Source organism: Neurospora tetraspora (genome assembly GCF_033439725.1).
Source record: "Neurospora tetraspora strain CBS 560.94 chromosome Unknown B0H65scaffold_4, whole genome shotgun sequence".
Taxonomy (NCBI): domain Eukaryota; kingdom Fungi; phylum Ascomycota; class Sordariomycetes; order Sordariales; family Sordariaceae; genus Neurospora; species Neurospora tetraspora.
This window is the reverse complement of record NW_026944386.1, coordinates 2,176,813-2,194,305: the sequence shown is the minus strand read 5'-3', so window position 1 is coordinate 2,194,305 and position 17,493 is coordinate 2,176,813. Positions and strand designations below refer to the sequence as shown.

At 52.6% G+C, this 17,493-nt stretch overlaps 5 protein-coding genes across 5 annotated transcripts; 4 read left to right on the top strand and 1 right to left on the bottom strand.

Moving 5' to 3' along the window:
* Window positions 1–1,253: 1,253 nt before the first annotated feature.
* Window positions 1,254–6,131, top strand: B0H65DRAFT_425898 (P-loop containing nucleoside triphosphate hydrolase protein; the record flags this gene model as incomplete). The annotated part of the gene is made up of 5 exons (XM_062824603.1): window positions 1,254–1,508; window positions 1,587–1,615; window positions 1,666–1,708; window positions 1,768–4,501; window positions 4,552–6,131. 5 exons carry the CDS (start codon window positions 1,254–1,256, stop codon window positions 6,129–6,131), a joined length of 4,641 nt encoding a protein of 1,546 aa, XP_062681669.1.
* A 768-nt stretch (window positions 6,132–6,899) lies between these two features.
* B0H65DRAFT_426610 (replication factor RFC1 C terminal domain-containing protein) lies at window positions 6,900–10,394 on the bottom strand (the record flags this gene model as incomplete). The annotated part of the gene is made up of 5 exons (XM_062824640.1): window positions 6,900–7,263; window positions 7,340–10,021; window positions 10,087–10,128; window positions 10,184–10,229; window positions 10,289–10,394. The coding sequence occupies 5 exons, from the start codon at window positions 10,392–10,394 to the stop codon at window positions 6,900–6,902; spliced, it is 3,240 nt and encodes a 1,079-aa protein (XP_062681668.1).
* Window positions 10,395–11,091: 697 nt separating this feature from the next.
* B0H65DRAFT_425261 (ribosomal protein L10e/L16) lies at window positions 11,092–11,994 on the top strand (the record flags this gene model as incomplete). The annotated part of the gene is made up of 3 exons (XM_062824561.1): window positions 11,092–11,532; window positions 11,618–11,759; window positions 11,828–11,994. The coding sequence occupies 3 exons, from the start codon at window positions 11,092–11,094 to the stop codon at window positions 11,992–11,994; spliced, it is 750 nt and encodes a 249-aa protein (XP_062681667.1).
* Window positions 11,995–12,550: 556 nt separating this feature from the next.
* Window positions 12,551–13,736, top strand: B0H65DRAFT_425743 (P-loop containing nucleoside triphosphate hydrolase protein; the record flags this gene model as incomplete). Its single annotated transcript, XM_062824595.1, has 3 exons — window positions 12,551–12,637; window positions 12,697–13,319; window positions 13,388–13,736. 3 exons carry the CDS (start codon window positions 12,551–12,553, stop codon window positions 13,734–13,736), a joined length of 1,059 nt encoding a protein of 352 aa, XP_062681666.1.
* A 527-nt stretch (window positions 13,737–14,263) lies between these two features.
* Window positions 14,264–15,653, top strand: B0H65DRAFT_193427 (ER lumen protein retaining receptor-domain-containing protein). Its single transcript, XM_062821683.1, has 4 exons — window positions 14,264–14,770; window positions 14,843–14,901; window positions 14,980–15,046; window positions 15,112–15,653. The coding sequence occupies exons 1-4, from the start codon at window positions 14,743–14,745 to the stop codon at window positions 15,603–15,605; spliced, it is 648 nt and encodes a 215-aa protein (XP_062681665.1). The 5' UTR covers window positions 14,264–14,742; the 3' UTR covers window positions 15,606–15,653.
* The last annotated feature ends 1,840 nt before the right edge of the window (window positions 15,654–17,493 follow it).

Here is a 17,493-nt window from a genome sequence, read left to right as displayed (position 1 = left end):
TTGAAGCTGCAACGATTGGTTGCTTCCAGCTGCGTACAACTGCATTGTTCCTCCTCGTTGTTTCATGATGAAGAAAAAAAAAAAAAAGGTTCAAGTAAAGCTACACAAATGCAATGTATTGTAGCAATGTGATTCCCACGTGAAAGGTCGGTTTGAGGGTTCGTGAATGAACGGATGCCGATTCCGAAGATGGGTTGCGGGGGAGTGATGGTTGAGATCATGTGCGAGGCCCAAATTCAATGCACGAAGGGATCTCTCTGTGTTTATGTACCCCTAAAGTTCCCCCAGCGTGCTTGTCGAGGGTTCGGAAGCTAAGGCAGGACGCCGCCAGAAGTTCGTTCCTGTCTTTTTCAAAGAGGGATGGTGGATGGTGTCCATATCGGAGGAAAGTGCATTTGGGGAGATCTCCGCTGTGCCTCCTCGGGCTGGAGTATCAAACCAACCTTCCCACTTGTCAAGGTGGTTCTTGCCGTCATCATGGAAGTTATCCATTTTGTCGTGGATCGTGAAGTGGAAGGAGCTGCCTGCGGCGTCCGTCGTTTCGTTTTCAAGGGTGGTGTTACGATAACAGCGGCCAACACCACTGCTACACTAACAATAAATTAGGGCCTTCGAACACCATGCTACTTTCCACTTCTCCTTCCTGCCATTCAATCATTTACACACTGGTGTCACATACCACTTCTTTAAGAGATTTTACTATACTTCAAGTCGAATGAGTGTGGTACGACAGGACTTCAGAGGATTCAACCCGGCCTTGGAAGACGACCTCCAGCATCACCTCAGACTGTCCTGTAGGCCTCGTGCATGAGAAACGGGCTTGAAGTCGATTGCAGCTGGCACGCACGCACCCACCGTGACACAGCTTGAAGTGCGAGGCCCAACTTCAACCTGCAAAGAACATGTCCACCTTCCAGATATCTCGAGCCCAACCCAACCTTCAGCTTCCTCTCCGGTCTGGACTCGTTCCTTCGCTAGGTGGCCTGAACCACAGGCTTTCACTGGGCTCTAGTTGAAGGTTGCTGGCCTGTAAGGGCCGGTTTGAGTTTTCTTCTAGAGGCACTCTTCCTCCTCCATCAACACCAACGTCAATATCCTCAGTCCCGGCATCTTCATCCTCGTCGTCCCCTGTCTCTATATATCCACCGCATCGCTATATCTATCATTCTTTATCCGGCATACCCCGACTCTCTAAGCGGAATTTCCATTCCCGCTCTTACGCCTACAACCAAACCGTTGATTCCTCAGCCACCATGAATCTGGACCCTCGGAAAGACAACCCGGCCGAGATGGATGTCGATCGCGATGGTAGCTCCCAGGACTCAGACGACGAGTCGTTCAAGAGTGCCGTTGACGAACCCTTTGACTTGAAGGAACTCTACCAAGATGCCCTAGAGGAGCTGTCTGAAGAGCTAAACGATGAAGTGTCAACCCCTGCTGCCTTGGCCGCGAGGGCTTATCAACTCGAAATGTTCGAAGCAAGCCTCAAGCAGAACATCATCGTGGCTGTATGATACCTCTGTACTTTGTCTTTTATCATACCCGTGTCCCTTCTTGGCTCTTCTCTAACAGAATGGTGCTTACAGATGGACACTGGCAGTGGCAAGACTCAGGTGTAAGTGGTCTAGGCCTCACCACGGGATATTCTTACTAACAGTTTATAAGTGCTGTACTTCGCATAGCCAGAGAGCTCGAACAAAGTGACAAGGTTTGTCAACACCCTCCGCTATGTTTTCCTTCGGACCAGAGCCTAATATGTTTTTATAGCGAGTTTGGTTCCTGGCGCCAACGGTCGCCCTGGCCCGCCAACAACAACAAGTTTTGCAATCCCAAATACCCTCCGCCAAGGCCATATTGCTCTGTGGAAAAGATGGGGTGGACAGCTGGTCTGAGCAGGCTGTCTGGGATGCCGTCCTGCTCAACGTTCGTATCGTGGTGTCGACATACCAGATCTTGTCCGATGCAAATGCTCACGGCTTCGTCGGCTTGGATTCCCTGAGCTTGATTGTCATCGACGAAGCACATAACTGCAATGGGAGCCATCCCATTTCCAGATTGATGACCGAGGCTTACCTGCCTGCAAAGAGGGTTGGTCTACCAGTCCCTAGCATCCTCGGTCTCACGGCAAGCCCGCTGATGTCAAACAACCTCGATGACATTGAAAAGCTTGAACAAGTCCTTGATGCAGTCTGTAGGACTCCTACAAAACATCGAGATGAGCTTCTTGCACACGTGAACCGCCCGGAGATGCTCGTTGTTTCATACGGCGATTCTGAGGGCCCTGGTGCCGAGCCAACACCAACCGACCTCATGATAAGATTCAGAGAAGCATATCACGGACTTGATATAAGCAAGGACCCAGAAGTCTTGTTCCTCAAAGCACAACGCACGGAACGGGCTAGGGAAAGGCTTCGTCAGGCTTTTACCAAGAAGGACACGCTCGCCCAGAAAGAAATGAGAGGGTTTTACAACAGGGCCGTCCTTCTGTGTGGGGAAGTTGGGCCATGGGCGGCAGACTTTTACCTTTCAAGAGGAATTTCCCAAATGTTGGCCGAACTGGAGTGTGAACCTCCGGCCCACTTCCGGTACATAGGCGAGGCATTACGATCTATCCCCATTCCGGCTATTTCAGAAGAGCCCAACCAGCTCTCCCCGAAAGTCCAGACTTTGCTGCAAGTTCTTGCTTCCCATGAGCAGGACCCGGTTGGTATTGTCTTTGCCCAGGAGAGGGTAATGGTCAGCATTGTGACGCATGTCATATCCACCCATCCGCTAACCAAAGACCGTTACCGCACTGCTTCCATGATTGGCACTGCTAGAGTACCAGGAAAGACCAAAAATTACAAGGACATGACAAAAAGGGAGGACATGACATCCCTCGAAGGGTTTCGCGAAGGCCGCTTTAATTTACTTGTCGCGACGAGTGTCCTTGAGGAGGGCATTGACGTTCCCATCTGCAACCTCGTCATTTGCTTTGACGAACCACTAAACATCAAATCCTTTATCCAGCGTCGTGGAAGGGCAAGAATGGGTAGCTCTACTCTCTATCTTATGGTTCAAGACGCCTCTGGCCAGTCCGCAACTGACTGGCGTGATCTGGAACGGCTGATGAAAGAGAAGTACGAGGACGAGATGCGTCAAAACGCAGAACCCGAGTTGGTCGAGGATCCGAGACTTGGCGATTATCCAGTTCTGGAAGTCGAGGGTACTGGCGCTCGCATGACTATCCGAGATGTCAGATCCCATCTTCATCACTTTTGCGCAAAGGTCTCGTCAAGATCCCGACATCTCCAGAACGAACCTTACTTCGTCATTCGTAAAGTTTATCCGGACCCAGCATCACCCGACCGACGGACATTGCTCAAGGCAACTGTTCATCTGCCAGCATCTGTTGTCCCAGATTTACGTCGCCACGAAAGTCTTTGGACTTGGACGTCGGAGAGGCTTGCAGTTATGGATGCCTCATTTCAGGCATACAAAGCTCTTTACAACGCCGGATTAGTCAATGATCATTTGCTGCCTACAAAGGTATCTGACTTTCTGACCGACTTTGGGTACGACCCGGGTCATATTTGGGTCAAGACACAATTCGACCCTTGGCCAGAGGTAGCTCATGCCTGGCAAGAGGGCTCGTTCTTGTACAGCCGTCGCCTGACAATTCTGGTTCCGGGTGTGGAAGTACCCCTCGAATTCGAGTTTATACTGCCCGTGCCAGTTCCCTACATGGCGCCTCTGAAACTGTGGTGGAATTCCACTTCTGCTTTGACGCTCATCACCGATCCAGAGATGCAGGAATTCCGCAAAGAAGAAGTAGCCAGTGCTGGGCCAGATCATTCATATGCTTTGCTCGCCATGGCTTTTGAACACCGATTCCCGCTCAAGGGCAGGCAATATCCGATTCGCCTCGTATCAACCCAAAGGAAACTTGACGTCGACGGAATTGCAGCTCTCGAGTTCGACCCTCGACTGTATGAAAGCTTCCCTCAGCCTCCTCTTGTGAGACTGGTAGACAGGAAAGTGCCTTATTTCGTCACCAAGGTCCTGCCGTCCAAGCCACCGGTCGAGCTCATATTAAAGCCAAGTCCAGATCATGCAGACCTTCCAGAGAACGTTCCATACGTGGTTTACAAGCCCATCGGCAAAGCCGTGGGTCAGTTTATTCCACCTGATGCAGCTCTAGATCATGACAATTGGACTCCGAAGAACGGAAAGCTGTACCAAAAGGTCCTCCCTTCCACACGTATTCAGATGGATGACTTCCCGGCCGTGTTCGCCCAGGTGGGTGCGGTCATCCCAGCTTTCACAAGGGCAGTGGAAATGAGTTTAGTAGCCGCGGACCTGATGTACAATCGTCTGGGTTGTCTGCAACTTGATAACTTGCCTCTCGTTACTACCGCACTAATTAGCAGTGGGTCTCGAGCCCCGACCAACTACGAAAGATTGGAGTTCATTGGCGATACAATCTTGAAATTCTGCGCCTGCCTCTCTGCTTCGGCGTTATGTAAGTTCTCCTTACAAGACCTCTCACAGCAATTGCTCACTATAACATAGTTCCAAACTACCATGAAAGGTTGCTCTCCCAATGGAAAGACAAACTCGTGAACAACGTGCGACTCTGTCGGGCATCTCTCGATTTTGGCCTTGACGAGTACGTCATCAACTCTGTGGCCTCGAAGAAGTGGCGGCCCAAGTTTGTTGAGGATTATCTGGATGAGATGAAGTCCCCGGAATCGGCAGAAACCCGGCAGATGAGCTCCAAGATGGTAGCCGATGTTGTCGAGTCCCTCATCGGCGCCGCATACGTGTGTGGGGGTATGTCAAAGGCACTCGAGTGTATCTCCCTCCTTATCCCCACTTCCAAGTCCAGCAAGTTCAAGTGGCAGAATATTGGTGTTAGCCGTGACCAGCTTTTCGAGCTTGCTCCCAAAGATGCCATCCTCCCCAAGCAATTAGAGCCTCTAGAGAAGGCCATGGGCTACACTTTTACCAAAAAGTCACTCCTCATCGAGGCCATGACGCACCCGTCCTGCCCAGGTCTCAGTGACAACGACTCCTGCTACGAACGCCTCGAGTTCCTCGGCGACGCCACCCTCGACGTCATCGTCGTCAAGCGTCTCATGGCCGAGACGGGCCCCAACGAGCTCGCGCACAACGACATGCACGAGTACCTCTCCTCGGTCGTCACTGCCGACATCATGGCGTTCCTGGCCATGGAGTGGGTCATCAGGCAGACGGACATCTTCGAGATCAACCCTGCCAAGCTGGACGCCCTCGACCTCCTTCCTTTCTCCAAGAGCAAGATAACTTCTGCGAACCTGGTCTCCAACAAGGAGGACTGGCCCTTCTGGCGGTTCATGCGTCACAACTCACAACACGTCGCGGCCACCCAGACCGCCACCAAAGAACGCTACCTCGCCCTCAGAGACGACATCCGCGCTGCGATATGGAAGCAGAACGAGTTACCCTGGGCTTTGCTGGCGCGCATGGGCCCCGCCAAGTTCTACTCGGACATTGTAGAATCTTTAATCGGCGCCGTGTGGGTCGACTCCGGTTCGTGGGAAGCGTGCGAGCACGTGCTGAACCAAATGGGCCTCTTGCCGCTGCTAGATCACTTACTCAAGAACAAGGCGCATGTGATGCACCCCAATGTCGAGCTGCAGATCCTGGCGCCCCCGAACAAGCGGGAGACGCGCACCGAGTTTGTGATAATTTCCAACAAGAGGGGCATCATCAGTCGCGGGACGGAGTTTGAGGATGAGCCGAGTGCCGTTGATGATGGGCTTGTGACGGTAGAGCCATATGATGACGTACCGGCACATGGCGAGGTGTTTTCTTGCAAGCTGTTTGTTGGAGGCAAGCAGGTGGCGGATGTGACGGGTGCGGGGACGAAGGAGGAGGCCAGGGTGAGGGCGGCGGAGATGGGGTGTTGGGTGATTAAGGCGGAGAGGAAGGCGATGGCTGAGAAGAAAGCTGAGAAGGCTGAGAAGGCTGCTGCTGCTGCTGCTGTTGATAATGAGGATAAGGGGGATAACACGGAGAACGGAGACACCAACGCCAAGAGCGGGGAGAACGGGGGAAAGGAAGAGGTCCCCGATCACCGTGATGCGGATGGGGATACGGTTATGAACTAGAAGAGTCAAGAGACGGCCCCTGTTCACATCACGGATAGGGATATTACGGATGAGGAGATGGTGATGAACCAGCGTTTGTTGGCAAGTCTTTCGTTAAGGTAGGTTCTCTTGGCCGTATAAACTCGCGAAATTGAAGTTCGGGAAAGCACACACGGGTAGGGTTAAAGGTGTCATTCAACCACATACATGCGTTTTTTTCTGCTTCTTTCTTACATTTGACACCTTTAACCCTACCCGCTCTGTGCTTTCCCGAACTTCAGTTTCCCGAGTTTATACGGTATATCTGCGGTTTGGATATTTATGCAGCGTTTTGGGACACTTGACTTTCAAAGTCTTTGGATAGCCGATACCTCAGTTAGAAAAATGCCTTTGTTTTTGAGATTTTGAGAGTTTCTTACTGTTCTTGCAGCTGTTTATGGCTGGCGATCAAGATTTGTCATTTGTAACGAAGCCTGAGAGAACGACTCGGTTGTCATAGACATCATGATATAAACCCATTTTCGCTACAGTATACACAGCTTGACTCTTTTAAAAGATCATGGCATCCTCGGAAATCCCATTACCTTGACTGATAAAGCAACATGATAAAAAAGCTTAACATGGTAGCAGATGCCTCTAATCTCTTTCCTCCCATGACATGACTACCTAGCACGATGAGACCTAACCATTATGGACAAATAAATAGACACACCACGCTCCTTTAACTACCTTATACCATTATCATGTCACACACATCCCACATCCCACACATCTCTACAAGGACTCTACTCACTTCTTCTTAGCAGGCCTTCCCCTCCCCTTCGCCGCCGGCTTCTTCGCCCCAACATCCTCATCATCGTCCTCATCACCATCACCACCCTTCTTCGCCGCCGCCTTCTTCTTGCTAGCAGCGGTGGTACTTTTCTTCGCAGCAGCAGCCTTCTTCGCCTTAGGCTGCTTGATATACTTATCCTTGGTGATATCCACATCATCATCTTCATCGACTTCGGCGGCATCATCAACCAGGGCGGCGTCACCCTCGTCATCTTCTTCGATGGCTTCCTCCAGGTCGGGAACGTCCTTGGTGAGTTTCTTGGGGGCCAGGACGCTGCTGGCTTTGATGAAGGGGACGGGGTGGGAGGCTGCGTTGTAACTGTGAGGGGGAGGGGAGGTTAGTTAGACGAATGTTGGATATGGGGATGAGGAAATGGGGGGAAAAGATAACTCACATCCTCGTAAAAGCAGCCTTGGTCTGCGACTCAATATTCACCGTCTCCTCTGCCTGATGACCCAATCCCAACTCCTTGATCGAGTCAAAGTCCTCTCTCGTCAGGTAGTAGCTATCCATCAAATCGATGACTTCCGGCACGCACTCCTTGCCCTCCACCTCGAGACGCTTGACGAGTTTGTCCCACAGCACGGGCATGTACTGCTGGCGAATTTCTTGGGCGTCGCCCGAGGACTTGAGGCGCATGTGGGCGTGGATCTCGCGGTTGAAGCGGCTGAGCTTGCCGTACTTGCTGTTGTTGCCGAGCCAGGAAGTGAACTGGGCCTGTCCGGCCAACTGGCCGGCGATGAGACTGGAGGGGCGGACGGTACTGAAGACGGCGTGCGTGGGCATCAAGCTCCATTGTTGCTGAGGACCGTGGATCATACGGTCTACTAGATCACCGTCGCTGATGCTCTCAGCTGCTTGGTCGACAAGTTCGAGGTACTTGAGGTTCTGTTCCCTTGGAGTGTAACCCTTTTGGTTCAAGACCATGGGCCTTGAACGGAGGTAATTCTCCTGGATCATGAGGTAGGAGAATTCGTGGTCGTTGAAGTAGAGCTCGATCTTGTCGTTCAGAGTTGCCGTGCTGGAAGGGGCGAACATGCCACCACCGATCAGTTTCTGGCAGATATCCCAAGGCTTGAGAATGACGTGCTTCTCCCAGGCCTTGCTCATTTGCTTGCTCTGGTCGAAGTCCATGGTGGTCTGATCCAGCTTCGCTGTCGAGATCATGTTGATAATCTGCCGAATATCTTTACCACTGCCTTCGATAAGAGCATTGACGACCGGTGGCGGGATCTTGAGGCCTTCTCTGTGGCAGATAGTCATGATACGGGATCGGATCTGGTCGACTGTGGGACGCTGGAACTTGATATCGAAGGCGACATGATCGAAAGGCTTCATCTTGGGCAATCTGCGCTCGTTGCAGATCAAGATGAGAGGCACCTCGGTCTTCCTGCAGAACTTGGCAAGGGCACCAACACCACCACGATCACCAGCAGACATACCGTCGACCTCGTCCATGACAAGAACAATCTTCTTCTTACCAGCATCAACCTGCTTGCCATCTCCAGAAAAGAAACCTAGAAGAGATGTGTTGGTCATGACATCGCTGACACCGTTCTCCACAAGCTTCTTGCTACGAGTGTCACTGGCGTTGCTCTCGATCACATCGTAGCCCTCCAGCTTAGCAGCAAGATGGGCTGCAGTCGTCTTGCCGATACCAGGAGGACCAGAGATGATGATGGCACGGTACCCACCCGAACCATCGGCGCCTCTCTTTTGGAAGTCATACTTCCTCGCCTTGGGCCAGTTCTTGAGCCAGTTCTGGATCTTTTCCACGTTGGCTTTGTTGCCGCAGATCTGGTTCAACGCTGTGGGGGCATACTTGGTTGTCCAGAGCTGGGACAACTGTTTGGGCGGAGCAGGGGCGGGACCAGAAACACTACGAGCGGCAGCAGCCTTCTTGGCCTCCTTCTCAGCTTCCAGTCTCCGGACCTTCTCTTCGCGATCTAGTCTCTCGGCTTCTTCACGCGCCTTCTTCTCTTCCTCTTCCCGCTTCTGCTTGGCCTTTTCAGCCCCCTTTCCGGTACCACCGCCGGCAGGCATAGTCCTGATAAGGTAAAACAGGCCTTCCTCGTCAATCGTCTTGATACCGTGCTCTTTGATCTTCCGCAGTTTGCTTGGTCCGGCATCATCGCCGAGAACGACAAAATCGGTTTTGCTGGACGGCGCTCCTGTGACCTTGCCACCATAGCGCTTGACGAGTGCTTGGCCGTCCTCACGCGAGATAGTCTTGAGTAGTCCGGTGAATACGAATGTCTTGCCCGCAAGACAATCAATCTCACCCTCAGGAATCTCAGCAGCGCCCGCCATGGGGGGTGGGCCCGCATTTCCACCTCCTGCACCCTTAGTCTTCCAGTCGAACTTGAAGTTAGGATCCTTGGGAGGAGCATCTGGTGCTTGGATTGTTGGGATATTGTCGAGGATCTTCTTGACGTCTTCGGGTTCTTCAACCACCGCGTCCTTCTTTGCCCTTGGCGCACGGGGTTTAGCGGGGGCGGCTTTCTTTGCTGGCTTGACTTCTTCCTCCTCTTCGTCTTCCTCGTCACTTATAACAACCGGTGATTTCCGCTTCCCTACCGCAGTAGTTGCGGTTTTCTTGGTCGCTTTGCTGGGTGCTGGCTTCAGGTCTTGGTCGTCGGATTCGGCTGCTACTGCCTTTTTGGCGCGAGATGCAATACGCTTGGGCTTGGGGAGGAGCTCCTCGTCACTGTCCTCCTCAGCATAATCATCGTCCTTTTTCCTCTTGTTGCCGCCCCTGACTTCTGCCGCAAAGATGTCATCACCAGCATCGTCGTCGTCGTCCATGTAGGCATCACCATCCTCGTCTTTGCCGTACTTCTTGTAGGCCGTCGTGGGTTTCTTGGTGGTCGAGGTCTTTGTGGTCTTGGGGGGTTCTGGTGCTTTGGCAGCTGGGGTGGCCTTCTTCCGGGGGCTTGTTCGAAGCGCAACTTTGGGTTCTTCTGGCTCGGACTTTGCTGGTGTCTTTTTCGGTGTTGACTGGGAGGAAGCAGCTGTCTTCGTTTTCGAGGTTGCAAAGTACTTGGCAGCATCGGTTTCAACTCCTTTTACGGGTTCTCTAGAAACTCTATCAGCTGGAGTAACGTGATAATGGAATTGAAAAGTATTTCATGGAATACTCACGCTGCTTTCTTCTTTGGCGCGGCCTTGGTTGGCTTCTTGACCCTATAAATGCTGGTTAGGTGCTGGTTCTAAGAATGATACCTTTCACTGCGCTTACTCGACAACGTCGTCATCTTCGCTATCCTCAACCACCTTTCTCGGTCCTGCGACAAGATTGTTAGTATGGTGATAGCTTCTAATGGCGATCATGGTTGAAGCTTACTGCCCCGCGTCTTCTTCTCCTCTTCCTCCTTGGGTGCTGGCGTTGCAGGCTTAGCAGGCGGCGCGCCACCTTTTGGGCCAAAAAACGAGCGAATGTCGGCAGGCATGATGCGGCTTGTGAAGAGAAGTAAAGGAGACCAAAATGGAGACCGAATGTTTCAAAAAGTTGGGAAGATGCAGTAATCAGATGACAGCAACGGGCATCTTATAGCACAGCACGCTGGTGATGGACTGGCGGAGTTGGGAAGTTGGACTTTTTTGGTGTGTAAGTTGTCTAGGCAGCTGTCCTTCTGCCTAACAATTGTCGTCGAATAAAAGGCCTAGAAGGGTAAAGAGCTAACTGGTTAACTCTTCTCCCTTGTTAGGAAGTAACAATTGAATAAGTGAGACGCGAAGGTGAAATGGACGACGCGAGTCCCGTGTTCTGCTCCCTGTCGCGACTGGTGGGGCCTGGTCATACAAGAATTGGCCTGCTTGATGTCTTGAGCTACGCCTGCGCGGGTGCATTTCTTGTGGTGAGCTTAATTGAATCCCGTCGCAAGCTCTGTCCGCTGTGTCCGGCAAATTCCCGGCCGGCACCGACACTTTTTGGTGGGTCACAATTTTTGGAGTGCCGTCCGTGCCCCGTCCGCGCCCGCAGCACCTTTGCAGTTGGTCGCTCTGCCCGGTCCCCGTCTCTGTGTGCGCGCTGCTTCGGGGAATCCGTATCAATCGTCGTCGGCGACCGGCATCCAATTGGACCCTCCCTCCGTCCTCCGTCCACCACTCGTCCCCGGTCCGGTCCACCCCAAACCCTCCAACACCATGAAGAACAACGCTTCCTCGGCGCTCCTCAGCGCCTTCCAGGGCCTCAGGATATCCTCGTCGGTGACTCCCTTCCGCGCCGCCTCCCTCGCAACCTCCGCCGTCCGCCGCCCGATTGCGCAGACCCCCGTCTCTGTCGCCTCCCATGTCCGTCTATTCTCCGCGACCGCCGTCCAGGCTGGCTCGTGGCTCGAGCCCAACCTCAACAGAAAGAAGAAGATGATGAAGGGAAGGCCCAGAGTGCCGACCGGTGGTTCGACCAAGGGAACAACAGTGGTTTGGGGAGATTATGGCCTGCGCATGCGCGATCACCACCGCAGAATTAGCGCCCAACAACTCAAGCTCGCCGAGGACACCATCAAGCAGAGGTTACGTGGTCAGAAGTACCGCCTGTACAAGCGCGTTGCTTGTAACGTCGGTGTGTACGTGAGCGGTAACGAGGTGAGTAGCTGAACAACCCTACAACCCGGGAATGTCGGATTCCGACCGTTAGGGGACACCATGCTCACATGCATTTCCGGTATAGATGCGTATGGGTAAGGGTAAAGGTTCGTTCGACCACTGGGCGACCAGAGTTGCCGTCAACCAGATTATTTTCGAGATCAGGGGACAATTGCACGAACAGGTCATCCGCGATGCCTTTCGTCTGGCCGGACACAAGCTTCCAGGTAATAACGGCGCACGCTAGTCCATATCTTTGCGAGTTGGAGACGAGTAGAATACTGACAAGTTGCAGGTCTATATGAGTTCGTGACGAAGAGTGACCCACCAGTGGTTGGTATCACCAAGTTGGAGAATGGCCTCACAGTGGAGGACCTCAAGAACCCAAAGAAGAAGCTCTTGACACCTGGGCTCACCCAGAGTGCTGCGAGCACATCAAGCACTGCTGCTCCTCCTTCGTAGAGGTGGAAAACCCTGAGCCTATTCTAATTGTAACATTATGTAGAACAACAGAAAGGCCAATGTGCAAAAGAGCGTTGCCATGGCCATTTCATGATTATGATGACGACGCGGCAGGGATTACTGCTTGGACAGCAATGCTCTGTCGGAATAGTGAAACTCTAGACACTGAGATTGTGACAGTAGGGCTGGACGGGTGATGGTCTGCCTGGATGGGTCAGGACGTCCCAAGGACTCAACGAGAAATAATGGCTTCTTAGACATGGCCTTTCAACCATGACATTCAAGTCTTCATAATCGTCCATAAACGATGCAATATCTAGGACCAGACGTTACCAAACCCAAAACAAGTAACGATGCTGCCTAGAATAAGGATGGTGAAATTGGGCAACTGTCTGCCTGTATAAGCGGGCGATATGGTCCGTGCGGCCCTCCCCTGTCATCTGTTAATTGATTTTCTGGAGGGCGCGTCAACTCGACGCGTCTCCCGAGCATCTCCAATCCAGCATTTCCTTCCTTGGTCAACCCATCTGCCTCTACACAATAACACCACACCAAGATGGCGCTTATTGTCGACAAGCACAGGCCGAGGTCTCTCGATGCCCTCACATATCATCCCGAATTGTCGGAGAGGTTACGGTCACTTGTAAGCAAACCATCTCGCTCCCTCCGGCAGAAGAAGCTCCCCGCTGATGACGTCCCTAGGCGCAAAGCGGTGACTTCCCCCACCTCCTCGTTTACGGCCCCTCTGGCGCAGGAAAGAAGACCCGAATTGTTGCTACCCTAAAGGAGTTGTACGGCCCCGGTGTAGAGAAGATCAAGGTCGACGCCCGTGTCTTCCAAACCAGCAGCAACCGCAAGCTCGAGTTCAACATTGTCGCATCGGTGTACCACCTCGAAATCACCCCGTCCGATGTCGGCAACTATGACCGAGTAGTGGTCCAGGACCTCCTCAAGGAGGTGGCCCAAACACAACAAGTAGACCAGTCGGCGAAGCAGAGGTTCAAGGTGGTGGTCATCAACGAGGCCGACCACCTCACCAGAGACGCCCAGGCCGCCCTCCGTCGGACCATGGAAAAGTACTCGCCCAACCTACGCCTAATCCTCCTCGCCAACTCGACAGCCAACATTATCGCGCCCATCCGATCGCGATGCCTGCTCGTGCGGGTAGCGGCTCCGACACACGAAGAGATCTGTAACGTCCTTGCTTCGTCGGCGAAGAAGGAGGGTTGGCCGGTTGTCAAGGGTCTACACCAGAGGATAGCTGAGGAAAGCGGAAGGAATCTTCGCAGAGCACTGTTGATGTACGAGGCGGTACATGCGCAAAAGTGAGTAACGCATCCCAGCCTGAAGCCCTATCACGCCTTGCAGTTGCTAACACTACACGCCGCAACAGTGAGAAAGTCACAGACACCACCCCCATACCACCCCCAGACTGGGAAGCCCTCATCGGGCAAATCGCCAAGGAGATCATGGAGGAGCACACACCAGCACGAATTCTCCAAGTTCGAGCAAAGCTTTACGACCTTCTGACGCACTGTATCCCCGCGACGACCATCCTGAAGACGCTCACATTCAAGCTCATCCCCCTGATCGACGACGCACTCAAGGCGGACGTGATCTACTGGTCCGCTTTCTATGAACATCGCATCAAGACGGGTACCAAGGTCATCTTCCACCTGGAGGCGTTTGTGGCCAAGTTCATGAGGATATTCGAGATGTATCTGATGAGCATGGACTTGTAAATTCGGTCTCTGTTTCGGGTCTCAAAATGGGCATTTTGGCGTTCGGGGAAGGGGGCATTGGCGTCGTGTGACCAGCTAGAATTAGTAGGGATTTGTTTGGCGAATTATGACGGTTGTTGCACACCCACAAGCATAAGGGGATAGAAGAGACTTGCTCTACATAGTCAGGTGTAGGGTATATTGTAAGCTCAAGTGCCGAAGTTGTAGAGGAAAGCTCGGGTGCTTGATTCGTGAATGGTCTCATCTTATAGGCTAAAAGTGAGTGGCTTCTAGAGGTGGATATGATGACTTCGCCATCCAAAGTTCTGTAATTCTGCTTCTGATCACCAGCTGCCAAAAGGGAGTCGAGATTGGACATTCGGAAGAGAGAGAGGAAGGAATTCAGGCTCGATCGACGGTGTGGAGATGTTCCAGAGAGAAGCAAGGAACAAACAAGGTCGCCAGGGGCACCATGTTCCGAAGCTTTCTGCAGCATCTAATTGAGTAAAACGGCCAATTTAGCCCCATGCACCACGACCGTTCCCGCGAACAGGGCGTCTGGGCGTGCAGGGGGCAGCACACTCGAGATCACTCTTGTCCAAATCGCGTTCGTGTCCTTTTGGGGGACAGACACCAGTGAGGCCAGCTCTCCACAGGCAAGCACAGGACGCCCGGCCGTTGTCAGCCCACTGAAGCTTCACTGAAAGTTGACCTCCGGCTTCAAGTTGGAATCCATCCGAATCTCCATCATCATCATCGATCGTCCTCCACACCGCAACCCACACAACCACAACAGCAACGACGACGACTAGGTCACCGACCAACGGACAACCAACCCTAGACCAGGACTAGAACACCAACGGTTCCATCACCACCACCGGCCCCTCTCCCCGAGCTTAGCAAAAGCTACCCGCTGGGCTACACACACGGCGCCGCTGCGGTTGCAGCCTTCACTCTCCATCGATATCCAATCCACACATCAACTGGCACGCCGCCATAGGGGCACATCGACGACAAGCTCGCAACCATGTCGCTCAACATCTTCCGCGTCACCGGTATGTTTCCTCTTGTTGGAGGATTGGAATTGAGGTCCTAGAGAAAGTTGCTAACTGGAGGCCATGGTACAGCGGACTTTAGCCACTTGGCTTCTATCCTCATTCTTCTCCATAAGATGACGCAGTTGAAGGTATACACAGCTCTAGCTCTTGCCGTCCACCCAGATTTCTCAAGACAGGCGAGCGATGCTAACCTACTACTGTCACAGAGTTGCGCCGGCATCTCCTTCAAGTCGCAAGTCCTCTACTTCATCGTCTACGTCACCCGCTATCTCGGTATGCCATCCCTTGGAAGCTCAATCACATAGGTAGACCATTGCGCTGACATGTATCTCTTGCAGACCTCTTCTGGACGACAAGCTACTACAACATCATCTTCAAGATCCTCTTCATAGCTTCCTCCGGTTACATCATCTACCTCATGGTCAGCGCCTACAAGCCGACCAACGATCCCGGTCTCGACACCTTCCGCGTCCAATACCTGCTGGCTTTCGCCGCCGTTCTCGCCATCCTCTTGCCCTACCAGTATAACTTCTGGGAGATCATGTGGGCCTTCTCCATCTGGCTCGAGTCCGTCGCTATCCTTCCGCAGCTCTTCATGCTCCAGCGTACCGGCGAGGCCGAGACCATCACCACCCACTACATCTTCGCCCTCGGCATCTATCGCGCTCTGTATATCCCCAACTGGATCTACCGCTACGTTACCGAGCCGAAGCACAAGATTGACTACATTGCCGTTTCGGCGGGCATCATCCAGACGTTGCTGTACAGCGACTTCTTCTGGGTCTACTATACGACTGTGATGAAGGGAAAGAAGTTCAAGTTGCCTGTTTAAGTTGTGGAAAGGGTCAATGGTTGGGGTAACCGGGAAAACTGAGCAACACAATATATCGATCAGCAATTTACCTGGATGCCCAATATTCGGCTATCATCAGAGGGGTGATTGCTCCAAGTTTTCATTCGTGCATGGCACGGTACGGCAACAAATATCGAACCTCGACCGCATCCTCAGCTTCAGTCCATACTCACCGAGGGCGTCAAACCGTTGTAATGGCAGAGGGAAGAGATTGAGGAGGACAGCTACACCCAGTGCGGCGGGCATGCGTCGTTCGACTTGGACGAAAGGGGATAACGTGACAATGAAAAATAAAACTGGATTGCATGTTAGGCCGGCGTTTGTGGGGTGGAGGTGGCTTTGTTGATAGCGCACAAGTGTGAGAGGGCGCATAGTCGTCTTCGCGCGGTAAGGCAAGCACACATAGCCACCATGGGATTGGATTCTGACTTGGTGCGCTTCTAGAGGCGATATACTTATGTGGTTTAGAGAGGTCGAACGACTTTAGGGTACCAGAATCTTAAAAGTGGCTTCTTTCTTCAGGGGCAATAGACCCTGTCTTTGAAACATCAAATGTGGTGTTCGGTAGGTCAACCAAGAGGTGACACCCCTTGAACCCCTTGCCTGGCTGTTACACGGAAAATGGGTGCGAGCCGAGCCGGGGTTTGTGGTGAAGAACTGCATGAACAAAGATGTTTCGAGTTCTCAAACGACGGTAACGGTACCATCGGAAGCGAAGTCCCCTGCGCCTCGGCATTGCACGATGCTGACAGTGGTACTATTTCAAAAGCATGCCCCAAGAGCATGCTGTCGACCGAGAAGGGCTCTCCAAAACACGAATCTAGCCTTTAGGGAGTCCTACCCTTCATGTCACTGGATGGTTGGATGTGAGGAGATCAATTATCCTTGTCCCAAAGCATGATAATGGTTCTTCCTATTCTGGTACCGACTGAACCTGACATATTTGGTCATGATACACCAAGACTTTCTCTTATCCTGTCACCCATCTTCCTCGGGAGTGACGAACCCGCTTTCCGTGCTACTTACAGAACCGAACGGACCACAGAACAAAACTTCTGGGGATCCCAGTTCACCCTTATGAGGTTCATCATGCCGTCTTCCTGCTCACAGCGGTGTCTGTGTCTCTTTTCTCTCCTTCCGCTTCCCCGTTCGGCCTACCTACCCATCACTAACCAGGCGGCATAGACTAGCTTAGCTGGGTGATGAAAGCATGATGATGGTTAGGTAGCCCACAACAAACCTTTCTTCTCACTTCGTCTCTTCCGCAGGCGGCAGACGTTTTATAGCCATGGCCGCTAATCACTCGTTTAACGTTTTCACCACCTTCTTTTCTTTCTTCTTTGTATTAATCTTCTTAATTTCCTCAAGCTGTGCCTTGATGGACGACAGCCATTATGGAGCTGGAGACGGGACACCAAAGAGATGGACCGAGGGAAGAGGGGTGGAAGAAGTTCCGGCGGAACTTGAGAAAAGCAACAACCACGATATCGCCGAGAAAATGATCCACGACGACACAGCGACAAATCTCCTCCCACCACCACCACCGCCACTATCAACAACAACAACAACAACAACAACAACAACAACAACAACAACAACAACAACAATAACCATAACCTCCATCACCATCGCAACCTCAACCATAACCCCACCCCCCTCTCTCCCCTTCCACCCCCTTCAGGGCCGCCAGCAAAACCCCGACCAAGACAACGACAACGACAACGCCATCGCCGACCTGCAATCCCAAATAACATCCCTCTCGTCCCAACTCTCCTTCCTTTCCTCGGGCTCTCAATCCCTCTCCCAAGCCTCCCAGCAAACCAGCCAACAACTCTCGCAATCGCTCCAACAAGCCTCTCAATCCCTC